This window comes from Schistocerca piceifrons, chromosome 3 (assembly GCF_021461385.2).
Source record: "Schistocerca piceifrons isolate TAMUIC-IGC-003096 chromosome 3, iqSchPice1.1, whole genome shotgun sequence".
Classification (NCBI taxonomy): Eukaryota; Metazoa; Arthropoda; class Insecta; order Orthoptera; family Acrididae; genus Schistocerca; species Schistocerca piceifrons.
The window spans coordinates 170,989,519-171,004,282 of NC_060140.1; the positions used below are offsets into that span (position 1 = coordinate 170,989,519).

Sequence of the window (14,764 nt, forward strand, 5' to 3'; positions counted from 1 at the left end):
ACGTTTCCCTCTAATACTAAAATGGTGATCCCTTGATGCCTCAGAACGTGTCCTACCAACCAATCCTTTCTTCTAGTGAAGTTGCCCCCACAAATTCATCTCTTCTCCAGTGCTGTTTAGTACATCTTCTGTTATATGGTCTAGCCATTTAATCTTCACCGTTCTTCTGTAGCATCACATTTCGAAAACTTCTATTCTCTTCTTGTCTAAACTATTCATCGTCCATGTTTCACTTCCATACAAATACTTTCAGGAAAGACTTCCTGACACTTAAATCTATACTCGATCTTAACAAACTTCTTCAGTGACGCTTTCCTTGCCAGAGCTAATCTACTTTTTATATCCTCTCTACTTTGACCATCACCAGTTTTTTTGCTCCCCAAATAGCAAAACTCATCTACTACTTTAAGTGGTTCATATTCTATTTGAGAGATTTCCGAAATCTCTTGTATTTGGAGTCAGCGGCTGGTCGATGGCGTAGATGCTTATGAGAAGAGTGAACACTTACCCGAGGTATTTTCCGTGCATCCAACTATTACAGATGTTACAGAAATAGCTCTTAGCACAGAGGATGTGTGGAAACGTCTGGATCAGATTTGCGGGCGCTCGCCGTAAAACTCTGTCATTAACTTTCGTGCAAGTGATAATGACAAACTGTGTTATGCGAAAATTTGACACTCTGTTGTGAGTGCACAGTGCGTGGCGCTCTGTGACCTCAGCTGTCAGCAGCTGGACGGCCAGGTCAGCAGCAAAAAAAAAGGGCAATAAAAATGATACCCGGGCCACCAAGTTTCCGCCGGAAGGGTATAAAAGCGAGTCTGGAGGCACGCCGCTGTTAGAGCAGCAGCAGTGCTCACCATGGGGAGAGTCCGACACAGCCCGCCCCCGCTCTGGCTGGGGGCTGTCGTCGCAGCCTGCCTGGTGAGTGAGTCCACATCCTCCGCTCGCTTCCACGTCCACCGCGTCATTCTCACCGGGATTAGACCGTAGATAATACAGACCACGCGTGACGTCATTATGTTGAAATCGACATCTCGATCAGCTGACGAGAGCGGCGGTATCCATTTGCACGTGACTTCTTGAATACTCTTCAGTTCATGTGAACATAGCTGCGTAGATAATACAGAGTATTCGTGACGTCATTATGTTGAAACCAACATCTCGATCAGCTGTCTAGAGTGGCGGTATCCCGTTGCACGCAACTTCTGGAACACTGTTCAGTTCAAGTGAACATAGCTACAGTAGTTTCAGCAAAGGTTTCTTTATTACAGTGGCGAAATCTTGCGTAGCGTTTGGTCACATATGTGACGGAAAGTAATATTCCGTTCCGCAGGTGAAGTTGTTTGGGATTAGTGAAATTACACGCTCAAGCTAAGGACTGATAGAGTTACCAAACGGGTGCGAATGGTCTTCTATTTGCCACAACTTATTTTTAATATGAATCGAATGATAAATATGATCGTGTTAAAAAAGAAACTTCTGTAGTTTGAGAGGCAGTACAATCGAACAAAACAATGAAAAAAGTTCCATAAAATTTCGGCCATGCAGCCGCATAAATTCGACATCTTCTTCTAATATTTCGGCTGTATACCGTCCAGGCATCTTCAGAGTGAGCTCACTCTGTACAATATTCAGCTAAAATGTTGGAAGAAGAGGTCGAATATATGCTGCTGCAGGCCAGAAATTTTATGGAACAGTCTTCGCGCCACCAAAATATGGAAATGGACAACGAAAAAAGTTCAGTAAACATTGCGTCTAAAACACATATCTTGGGTTATGTGCGCTTGTTGAAAAGAACATGTGTTTCAAGGTAGTAAAGATCAGCAAGTGCCAATAGCTCGTAAGATATGCATTTTGGGGCCATGTATACTGGACATTTTTGTTTTGTTTCGGTGCACACTGTCATATCTGAAAATGTTGTTGTTATTGTGGTCTTCAGTCCAGAGACTGGTTTGATGCAGCTCTCCATGCCAATCTATCCTGTGCAAGCTGCTTCATCTCCCAGTACCTACAGAATCCTACATCCTTCTGAATCTGCTTAGTGTATTCATCTCTTGGTCTCCCTCTACGATTTTCACCCTCCACGCTGCCCTCCAATGCTAAATTGGTGATCCGTTGATGCCTCAGAACATGTCCAATCAACCGACCCCTTCTTCTAGTCAAGTTCTGCCACAAATTTCTCTTCTCCCCAGTTCTATTCAATACCTCCTCATTATTTATGTAATCTACCCATCTGATCTTTAGCATTCTTCTGTAGCATCACATTTCGAAAGCTTCTATTCTCTTCTTGTCTAAACTATTTATCGTCCATGTTTCACTTCCGTACATGGATACACTGCATAGAAATACTTTCAGAAACGACTTCCTGACCTTAAATCTATTCGCGAAGTTAACAAATTTCTTTTCTTCAGAAACGATTTCCTTGCCATTGCATCTACAGTTTATATCATGTCTACTTCGACTATCATCAGTTATTTTGATCCACAAATAGCAAAGCTCATCTACTACTGGAAATGTCTCATTTCCTAATTCCCTGAGCGTCACCCGATTTAATTCGACCACACTCCATCATCCTCGTTTTGCTTTTGTTGATGTTCATCTTATATCCTCCTTTCAAGACACTGTCCATTCCGTTCAACTGCTCTTCCAAGTCCTTTGTTGCCTCTGACAGAATTACCATGTCATCGGCAAACCTCAAACTTTTATGTCTTCTCCATGAATTTTAATTCCTACTCTGAATTTTCCTTTTGTTTCTTCTGAAAATATAGAATACTTTTTTGTAATATCCTATGGGTGATTCAGCTGCCCCTACCTATGAATTTTATGAAACCTGCAACGCTTTCAAAGACCACGTGTTAGATTTTCATGTTCTCTCGCTTGCTATACGCAAACTGTTAGTCCTGCAGAAAAAAATAAAGTGGACCTTTTTGTAGGAAACTTAATGTGGATAAATTTTGTGGTGGAGTACATTTTCGTTAGAAGTCGTAGTTGTCGAATTATTCAAGATAAACCAACAAAAATGACCTTCAAATGTATTTTTATTGAGTGACTCAAACTCTGTGGCCTCCAGCAATAACGCGTCCCAGTACAAAATTTAAGCACATGAAGTTTCCTACAAAAAGGTCCTGTTCATTCTTTCTGTAGAACCAAAAGTTTGCGCATACTGAGTGAGAGAATATGAAAAGTTCGAATGTCCTTTTTGAAGGCGTTGCAAGTTGCATAAAACCCACAGTTAGGGGCAACTCAATCATCCTGTATATAGGGCGTCCCTCCTATGAGCCATCAGGCTCATTTTTTCTGGTGTTTCAGCAGATACTTGCACTTCAGTTTTTTGCAATGTGAACGTGGAGTCACCTCAGACAGATATTGCTAATCACGTCTTTCATGTGACACCCAATGCCAACTAAAAGTTTCAGTTTGTTACCCACTGCAAACAAAATGAATTTTTAAAACGGAATTTTATGTGCCCTTTCGCCGTGGCGGTTCACAGTTACTCTAGTGAGATATTCGTTTTGCCGATATGTATTTACAGGGACAGTAAAACACAAAGAATAACCAGTGCTCTAGCAACGACCGAGCACCGCCATTGCCTGCCCTGACTGTTATCGCCATGCACCGGCTTCGCATGGAAAAAAAAACCCCTTGATGAATGATATATATACCTTGCACCTCACGTCCAAAGCTTGATGGATGACAAAAATTTTGAGGCGACAGGATGTTAATATCAAACTCAATACTCATTTTCTAATACAGCATGCTTCTTATGTTAACATTGTTTCGCTGTCTGTACTGGACTCAATGAAACTCATAGAACATAATCGCTTATTTTTGTAAAAACCGGGCATTATGGAACAGAGACGTATCTCATTTCTTATAAAAGCATAATAAAATATTTCACATGTATTGTTGAGGAGTTGTCAAAGACTAAATACTTTCTGTCAAACCTATGTTTTCTTTTTTACTCCTGTGGTAGCAGCGAACTAATTGACTCACTTTGATACAAATACAGGAATTCAGCGAAGAACTGTAATTCTATTGCTTGCAACATAAAAATCTTTCACGCAGGGTTTAAAATGTTTCTTATCGTTACACATGGACAAACTAAAGATGATAACTATCGTACTAATACTGGAAATTTTGGACAAGTTGCGTTAATTGTACTACTACATGAGTGTTACTAATACAAGTCGTTCAACAAATGAGGAAAATCGTAAACGTCAGCTCTACTTCGCACAGTACGTGATGTTAGAAACTCGCCTTTTTGCTCTCCGTCACACGACTCAAAGGCTGATTTCAAACCTCAACATGGCAGAAACAGGGGGGTGCGCAGTCTAATCGTTCCTATGTCTGCGTTGCCGGGTCTGCTTCATACAGCAGGTGCTGCTGATAGTCCTACGGAAAGGGGGCCTCCCGTAACAAATAAAACTTGTTGTCATCACTACTTATAATATGCTACATAGACAATGATTTTAATGACAATAATAATAAATATATAATATGATTTAATATAATACTAATCTGTTTACATCAGCGCTTTACCGAGCGAGGTGGCGCAGTGGTTAGCACACTGGACTCGCATTCGGGAGGACGACGGTTCAATCCCGCGTCCGGCCATCCTGATTTAGGTTTTCCGTGATTTTCCTAAATCGCTCCAGGCCGGGATGGTTCCTTTGAAAGGGCACGGCCGACTTCCTTCCCTAATCCGATGAGACCGATAACCTCGCTGTTTGCTCTCTTCCCCCAAACAACCTAACCTAAACCCTAAACATCAGTGCTTCGTTTGAAAGTTACCTGAAAGATAAAGTTCATTAATTTCAAAAATTAAAAACTATCGACACCCCAGTCCTAAGTAAAACTGAGAACAGATATTTGACATGCTACATCGTTGGCGAATTTCAGATTTTTACGTGATTTTTATAACAGTTGGAGATATTAAACTTATTTTCTATTCTCCGCGGAGAGCAGAACTCTGCGATGACTTCCTGAAGACAGTAATTGTAACAAAAATGTCGTAACCTGGACCCTAGGATATGGCGTCCCTGGCTTTTTAGTTGGTAGATTTCTGTGCAGTACGATCCTTCGTAATGACAGAGCCAGCTTTCGTGTTTGTTCTGGCATATGTGATGGTGGTTATAATTCCATGTTCATGGGTGCTGATAATGTCGTGGATTCACCCCAGTTCCAAGAACTCCTGAAAATAGACGTTGAATGTGGATATTGCTTCACAGACACAGTCTGTTCAGTGTTGTCATTAAACCCGCCCAAAGATGTAACCATGCATGAGCAGCGCTTATTAGCCGATCAGTTCCAGTCATTCCGCCAGGAAGGAGGTACACGGCTGGTGTTGTCTGTAGTTCAACAATGCCTAGACGGTCAATACCGCGGTTCGATCGCGTCCGCATTGTTACTTTCTGCCAGGAAGGGCTCTCAACAAAAGAAGTGTCCAGGCGTCTCGGAGTGAACCAAAGCTATGTTGTTCGGACCTGGAGGAGATACAGAGAGGCAGGAACTGTCAATGACATGCCTCGCTCAGGCCGCCCAAGGGCTACCACAGCAGTGGATGACCGCTACCTACGGATTATGGCTCGGAGCCAGCAAAGCCATCATGTTGAATAATGCTTTTCGTGCAGTCACAGAACGTCGTGTTACCACTCAAACTGTGCACAGTAGGCTGCATGATGCGCAACTTCACTCCCTACGTCCATGGCGAGGTCCATCTTTGGAAACACACCAAACAGTGCGGTACAGATGGGCCCAGCAACATGTCGAATCGACCGTTCAGGATTGGCATCACGTTCTCTTCAACAATGAGTGTCGCATATGCCTTCAACCAGACAATTGTCGAAGACAACCCGGTCAGGCTGAACGTCTTAGACGCACTGTCCAGCGAGTGCAGCAAGGTGGAGGTTCCCTGCTGTTTTGGGGTGGCATTATGTAGGGCCGACGTACGCCGCTGGTGGTTATGGAAGGCGCCGTAACGGCTGTACGACACGTGAATGCCAACCTCCGACCAATAGTGCAACAATCCCGGCAGCATATTGGTGAGGCATTCGTCTTCATGGACGACAATTCGCGCCCCCATCGTGCATATCTTGTGAATGATTCCCTTCAGGATAACGACATCGGTCTACTAGAGAGGACAGCATGTTTGACACACATAGTGGTTACGGTTACTACAAGTCACACCACAAGTTGGGAAACGGGGCCAAATTTCTAGTAGTTTACTGTCGAGTTGAGATTCTCACACACAGATGTTTTATTCATATCTTACAGAAACTAGCAATACGGCAATAAACAGCCTTTTAAACACGCCGCTAACGGCAATCAAATCATTTATAGCAATACAACAATTTAAAAAAAAATTTCTTTTTAAAAAAATGGAAGTGACAGTACGGCAATCAACAACCTTTCCAAAGCACGCCGCTAACGGCAATCAAGTAATTTACAGCAATGCAACAGTTCAAAAATTTCTTTTAAAAACGGCAATCAAGTCATTTATAGCAGTACAACAGTTTAAAATTAAAAAAAAAGCAGAAGCTAACAGTACGGCAGTAACAGCCCTTCAAAACACGCCGCTAACGGCAATCAAGTACTTTATAGCAATACAACAGTTTAAAAATTTTAAAGAACATTAGTAAACAGGTTACTACAGTAAATACAGAGCTTTGTTAATAAAGTTCGGTGAGGTAGTGAAGCTACCCACACCGCCATTAAAAAAGAAAAAATCAAAAGCCTCAGCAAACACACGATTAATGGCAATAAAGGAATGGAGGAATTTAAAAGGTTTTTAAACAAAAGTGTCCTGGAATTTCATTAGAACATAACAGATATGACGGACCCGTGTAAGGCGGCCACAAATCACCCACTCAGGGATGCTCAGGCTAGGCAGAATACTGACCAATTTAAATACGCCCGTAAACACAATTGCCACTCTCAGGCTGGTCACTGCACCGACTTTTAGCCAGCGAAAACTTGTAATAAGATGGCTTAACTTGCTGACAGAATTAGAGCTAACCTCGTGCAAGGAAACATTACACCACACAGTCCTGAATGAGCGACCACATGATCAACCAACAAGAAGCATGAATTTACTCAATAACACACGACATAATAGCGAAACAACTTCAATTACACCGGTGCCAAGGACAGGAAACCCGATCGCCGGAGGCCACAAGGCAGAAGAGACACTGGTTACGCAAACGTATTACTTAATGATCAAATCTTCCACTAAGTTAACTTGCAATTATGCTCCAAGAGGCCGTACACGACCTCCCATGGCAAGGATCCACACATCCGACCGCGCACGCGTCGCCAGTGTACCCAACACGCCACGGTCACCCGACAACACGCTCTGTCACCGGAGTTCACGTCTTCTCTGCAACGTTGACGGGTAGTGACCGCTCCTTCATGTTAGGTGTCTCCTTTTCAAACTCCAGTGTTGAAACGGAGGACTTAAAGAAGCTTGTTAACGTCCCACCAAGGTGAAATGAACAGCAACTACTCGTGGGGCGATTCTGTATACAACCAACCCGCGGGGAGCTCTTCCGTCAACTCGCCCGCTCGTTACACACAACCGACAAACATCACGGGGCGACTCGGTACAACCCACCACGGCTAGTCCGCGCTGGCGAGCCACACTGCCCTCCCGTGTCCACCAGACTCTCTCAGCGCACTCCGCCCCTACTTCCGCGCCACCACACAAGGTTACCACCGGTCAAAGATCTCACTTCCTCCATAGCAGTTTCCCGGAAGAAAACGCAGATATCGATAGCAGAAGGAAAAGACAACCAAGCAGCCACTTAATGACAGACAACATATCAAACAAACATGTCATGGGAAGAAAAGGAAAACCAATGCAATCTAAATGCAAGGTGTAGCACGAGTCGATACACGGCTCAACCTCCTCCCCTCAGACTAGAACCCGGGGGGTGATATCTCGAAATAAACTAACTAGCAGCTTCTAAAAGGCACAAGACAATGGGCACGAAAGGCCGCAAGCGATACACTCGGTCGGACCCACCCCTGCAGAGGAAACATGCCCTCAGCTACCTCGACATCCCTGCCCCGGGACGGCACCGACCTAAGACCGACAAGACGACCAACTCACAGCCACTGCTAAGCTAGCAACGAAAAATAGCGAGATACCCTTTCGGGCTTCAACCATGCAGAGGAAACATGCCACAGGCAATCCGACATCTCTACACAGTAGAAGGCACCGAGCTAAGCCTCACAAGATGACCGAGGTTGAAGGGACTATTCGAAGCGGACAACCAATGAGCTACCAGAAGTTTAAGACCTAGCGAGATACCCTCTCGGGCTTCAACCACGCAGAGGAAACATGCCACTGGCAATCCGACATCTCTACACAGTAGAAGGTACCGAGCTAAGCCTCACAAGATGAGCAAGGTTGAAGGGACTATTCGAAGCTCACAACCAATGAGCTACCAGAGGTTAAAGACCAGAGGGTAATGCTCGGAACCTAACAGACGCGGTTGATCAACACAAAACCAATTGTGTGTCGAGTTATCTGAGCCACTTAATTCAACTGACCCTAAGTCACGTACCCGATTACCGAGGTGAGCTAACTGCGCCCGCACCCTATCTAATTGCCTGCCACTAGGCTGAGCATCCTCTAAGAAGGATATAGTATCTGAGACGATCAACCGCCTCACCCAAGAATTTTGCTGCCGCCTTACACTCACCAATCACTTCCGGCGTGATGACCACCGGAGACGAAAGTGCAGACCGTAAACGCGCTGCCAGCTCCGACACACTTCCTCCCGTGGGCTGCTGGCGGATGGCCAATTCATACAACAAATGTTCCCTCTTCAACAAGTTTATTCCAGGGCACTTCCGCGGTTCCATAATTACTAGGACGCTGAAACAGAACAAACAAATCAGCTTTTGCACCACACAAAGATTTCAGACAATGAAACAATTTCTCGAACTCGACAGTGAGCAACTGACCAAGAGACCGTAACCACGCTCTGCTACCAAAGCTGACACACACAGTGGTTACGGTTACTACAAGCCACACCACAAGTTGGGAAATACAAGGTGTAGCATGAGTCGATACACGGCTCAATGTTCTACAGACATGAACCCTATCGCTCATGTCTGGGATAGACTGAAAAGGGCTGTTTATGGACGACGTGACCCACTAACCGCTCTGAGGGATCTACGCCGAACCGCCGTAGAGGAGTGGAACAGTGTGGACCAACAGTGCCTTGATGAACTAGTAGATAGTACGCCACGACAAATACAGACATGCATCAATAAAAGAGGAAGTGCTACTGGGTATTAGAGGTACCAGTGCGTACAGCAATCTGGAGCACCAAATCTGAAGGTCCCACTGTGTGGTGGTACAACAAGTAATGCGTGGTTTTCGAGAGCAATAAAATGGGCGGAAATGACGTTTATATTGATCTCGATTCCAATTTTCTGTACAGGTTCCGGAACTCTCGCAACCAATTTGACGCAAATTTTTTTTTTGGTGTGTATATGTTAGTGAAACGTTCTTAGCAAATAGGAAAGTTGTATTTATGGATTATCGGCTTATGATTTGGATACTGCTACAGAACAGATTATAACAATAAATGAGGCTCAAGATCAGACAGGGGCGAAGAGGAGATGGACAAGGGATGAGAGGAGATATATACAGAAAGTGGAAAGGAGGAGATGGACAAAGAGTGAAGGTGGGACGAGCTAGAGAGTGGAAAAGAGAAGATGAACTGAGAAAGTGGGCAGGAGATGATGAACGAGAAAGTGGTGTGAGAGGCGCAGGAGGGGATGGAGAGATGAGGAGAAGATGGGCAGAGAAGAGGGGAGGTGATGGACAGAGGGAGAGAGCTAGGAGGAGATGGAGAGAGAGGGAGGAGAAGATGGACAAAGGGTGGAGGAGGTGATGGGTTGAGAGAGGGAGAGAGAGAAAGGCAGGAGGGGATGGAGAGGGATAAGAGGAGGGACAGAGATGGGGTAGAAGGTGATGAACAGAGAGACGGGGAGAGAGATGTCCCGGGCAGCAGTAGGTGGACAAAGAAAGAGGGTGGTGGTGATTGAGGGGGGGAGGGGGGAGGGTGGAGAGTGGCACAGGAGGAGATGGAGAGAGAAGGGGGAGGAGAGAAGATGCGTGGCTGGGAACAGCTAGTTCTCTACAAAAATCTGAGTTTTCGACGTAGATCGTCAGGGAAGCAAGGGTGACTATCGAAGTGATGGAATCACACATAAAAGACTGTGATAAACTGCATAAGAATATGTCACGAATTAATGTCACGAATTACACATTGCGATAGAAACAAAAACACCGTGGACGAAATATGATTGTTTCCAGTGTAATATCTGGTCACAGTGGTCGCTACCACATCTACACTCATACTCATAAATCAAAGATAATTGCAGAATGTGGTGCCACACAACGTGGCACTACACAAAACTGGCGCAGAAAGCATTAGCACATAGGGAACATACATGACGCAGATCTATAAGTGCACTGTGTTGGTGATAAGTTGAGAAAACCGTCCCGAAACACATGTGCTACAAAACGCCTCTGTCTCCTGCGCATGTACCCCGACATCAATATGCGATATGATCACCATGCACACGCACACAGGCCGCACAACGGGTTGGCATACTCTGGATCAGGTGGTCGAGCAGCTGCTGGGGTATAGCCTCCCATTCTTGCACCAGTGCCTGACGGAGCTCCTGAAGTGTCGTAGGGGTTTGAAGACGTGCAACGATAAGTCGACCGAGAGCATCCCAGACGTGCTCGATGAGGTTTAGGTTTGGAGAACAGGCAGGCCACTCCGTTCGCCTGATATCTTCTGTTTCAAAGTACTCCTCCACGATGGCAGCTCGGTGGGGCCGTGCGTTATCATCCATCAGGAGGAAGATGGGACCCACTCCACCCCTGAAAAGGCGGACATAGTGATGCAAAATGACGTCCCGATACACCTGACCTGTTACAGTTCCTCTGTCAAAGACTTGCAGGGGTGTACGTGCACCGGTCAGAAGCCCACCCCACACCGACAAACCACAACCTCCATGCAGGTCTCTTTGAAGGACGTTAAGGGGTTGGTATCTGGTTCTTGATTCACGCCAGATGAAAACCCGGCGAGAATCACTCTCTAGACTGTACCTGGACTCGTCCGTGAACATGACCTGTGACCACTGGTCCAGTGACCATGTACTGTGTTCATGACACCAGGTTTTACGGGCTCTCCAGTGACCAGGGGTCAGTGGAATGCACCTTGCAGGTCTCCGGGCGAATAACCCATGTCTGTTCAGTCATCTGTGTCTGGAGACAACTGTTGCAGTGACTGCAGTAAGGTCCCGAGCAAGGCTACCTGCATACTCCGTGGCCTTCTGCGGGCACTGATGGTGAGATATCGGTTTTCTTGTGGTACTGTACACTGTGGACGTTCAGTGCTGTAGCGCATGGACACGATTCCTGTCTGCTGGAATCGTTGCCAAAATTTTGAGATCACACTTTGTGTCACACGGAGGGTCTCTGCTACGACCTGCTGTTTCTGACCAGCCTCCAGTCGCCGTCGTATTCTACCCCTCATAACGTCATCGATACGTGTTCTTTGAGGCATTTTCAACACACAGTCACCATTAGCACATCTGAAAGCGTCTGCACACTTACTCGCTCCACCGTACTCTGAGATGCACCAACACACCTCTGCGTATGTGGACTGCTGCCAGTGCCACCGTGCGACGACCGCAGGTCGAATGCACCACATGGTCATACCCCGAGGTATTTGAAACCCGCAAACCGCCCAACAGAGCGTTGTTTCACCATCTATCAGCACTATCCTTACTTTATGAACATGAGTGTAGTTCATCTGCCACTACGTTTACATGGGTTTCCCAAATCCGGTTTTCGTAAACCGATTTTGGAATACCGCTTCTGGTTGTCACTTAAACTCTCCAAAATCTACTCTGGAACTTCTTCAATCTATATTTGCTCACTTGTAAACTCTGTACCGTTTGCAACGTGTTACAGGTATCAGGTTTATACTCACCTTTAAAAATTTCGACTAATTTTGTCGGAGTGAACTTTTATGCAGCGTAGGACAAGAACAAGAATTAGAAATAGATTCAGCGAGAAGTTTTCACCGCCTCTCCAACCCCTTGCCCCCCCCCCCCCCCCCCCAATAAGTCACTGAAGAGAAACTGTGGTGTCACCGCCAGACACCGCACTTGCTAGGTGGTAGCCTTTAAATCGGCCGCGGTCCGTTAGTATACGTCAGACCCGCGTGTCGCCACTATCAGTGATTGCAGACCGAGCGCCGCCACACGGCAGGTCTAGAGAGACTTCCTAGCACTCGCCCCAGTTGTACAGCCGACTTTGCTAGGAAGGGTTCACTGACAAATACGCTCTCATTTGCCGAGACGATAGTTAGCATAGCCTTCAGCTACGTCGTTTGCTACGACCTAGCAAGGCGCCATTACCAGTTACTATTGATGCTGTAAAAAATGTACCGTCAAGAGCGATGTTCACCAATTATTAATTAAAGTTAAGTATTCCAGTAGTTACGTACGTTGTTTGCTACTATAAATTCCTTGTCCTGTTCCAGACCTCACGCCAGCCTGCGTGAGCTTAAACGCGTGCCTTTCGGCTTCCTCATAGTGGATTGGCTGTCTTGCCAGTCCACAACAGAAACAGTCACCGTACTGACTGAACAGACCACGTGTGTGTAAAACCGACTATCGGAAAACCGATATTTGACGGGGCTGGCAAAATCGGTTTAGATTTTCGTATGTAAACTGGTTACGACAGTAGATGCCGACATCAGGTTTTCGTCTTTCACAAGTGGCATCGCATTTAAAGGTGATGTGTGTGATTCAGACACTTCTTTCACATTTAGGAGGTTTTATGAGGAAGAAAATGCTGGATATTGTTTGAAGCTGGGATTTTTGTGGAGAATTAACTCTTTGGTGTAACGTTTTCAATGCAATGGACAGCTTTTAATGGTAACTTCTCTGGCATTTTCAAATGCATGCATGCCATAACACCAGCAGGGAGTCCCCGCTGTAGTGGGGATGCCTCTACGGCCTCATGCCTGACTGAAAACGCCAAAGAAGCGACCATTAACGTGGACAGTAGGCGCCACAGGGTTAAAACAACTAGTGCACCGAGAACATTTCATATAACTCATCCGTTACTGAAAGACTTCGTAGTTACGTATTACTTGTTGTTTCAGGTGACCGTGGGATTGGGACTGGCTGTACCCCAGGGTGCAGGTGAGTTGAGTAGCATCCAAGAACGCAGTACGTGAGTGTACCTTATTATAATACTGTTCGGAGAACTGACGCTTAGGTCAGATGCTACTGTACAGAAGTTCTTTTCTCTCTTGCCTGTAGCTCGAGATGGCGTTTCCACCGTATATAAATTCATGTCGAACTAGTTCCGAAATATCACAGTATGCTAAGTGAATTATCATTGAAACTAGTTGTTTGTACAATGGACCATTCTTTAATAAAACTATTTTGGTATGCAAGACATTTTGAGCTCATGGAGCATTAAAGTTGTAGCTTCGTACTCTGGATGAAAAACGATAATCAAAAGCTCTTTGTAGTAGGAACTATTTTTGGCTGCAGTACAAAGACGAGTTCGGGACTGTATGGAAGATGTGTAGCGTACTCACCCACATGTTGCTGAGGTTGTTTCCACCACGCTGCAGAAGTTTCACTGGGAAGCCCTCACACATCCGCCATACAGACGCGACCTCTCCCCATGTGGTTTCCGTATTTTGGGAGCCCTGAAGAAAGACATTCGTGGACATTGATTTGCGTTTATCTGGGTACAGTCGTGATTCCGTAGGCAACCGCTAACATTTTTCCATGGGGGCATTGAACGCCTTGCCTCGCAGTGCGATAAAAGTGTTAACAGTTATTGCCATCATTTTTGATATAATAAACAGTTTACTTGCGTTTTTTCATATGTCTCATTCTCATTTGACTACCCCGTTCATATGGGGGCTCACATATATGGAGAAAAATACACGGTACGTACATACTGTTCGAAGACGGTGTTATTGCTGCAGCGGGTTAACACGCAAAGAAAATTTCTGTATTTATTTCTGAAAAAATAAGCAGGAAATAAATGAAGAATTTAACTTTTGACTTGGGTGTGTTTCACTCTGGAAGGATTTCAGGGCACAGGCCACTGCAGTTCTAGTTAAATATACCATAATAGCAAGAGAACGTTGTCGCGTCTGCGAACATATTATTCTGAGAGCATCTGGAAGTAGAATAAACAGAATAACAGCTCTGATATCACTAACATTTTACGCACAGACCAGAATGAACTCCACTGCCATAATGTTTAGTTACGCCGCTATTTTGCAGGTAAACGATACGCGGTTTTCGTGTATATGCTATCGTTTGCCAAACAGAAATATTACCGTCTGTTTGCTAACGAGTACTACGAAGTTTGCAGTGTACAGACGAATGGTGAATGAAGCTTTGATGTAACTTGTTAAGATAATTAAGCCAGAATTCAACAACGCAGCAATGATAGTACTGTGTTATGCTACATAATCCGTATCTTCCTATATCCCAGATACTTCGCTGAAAGATGTATTTAGTCGTACTATCACTTGCTACTTGAAGTGACAACAAATAAAATCAATTTTAATTGAAATGTGGTGCAGCAAATGAAAGGTCCGATGACATCCTCAAAACAAGAATATAAAAACGCTTTAGGCCAAATTATACCGGACATTAGTTATTCAGCTTCTTTTTATTGTTTAATATGTTA

General features: G+C 44.9%; 1 protein-coding gene across 5 annotated transcripts in view; it reads left to right on the top strand.

Annotated features, from left to right (window-relative positions):
- Nucleotides 1-817: 817 nt before the first annotated feature.
- LOC124789790 (proline-rich proteoglycan 2-like) overlaps nt 818-14,764 on the top strand; it is a 105,824-nt gene continuing 91,877 nt past the window's right edge. For all 5 annotated transcript variants that reach the window (XM_047257260.1, XM_047257262.1, XM_047257264.1 and 2 more), the window contains exons 1-2: nt 818-921; nt 13,206-13,245. In XM_047257260.1, coding sequence (XP_047113216.1) covers nt 859-921; nt 13,206-13,245 — 103 coding nt within the window. In that variant the 5' untranslated portion in view covers nt 818-858. The remainder of the gene's footprint in view (nt 922-13,205; nt 13,246-14,764) is intronic.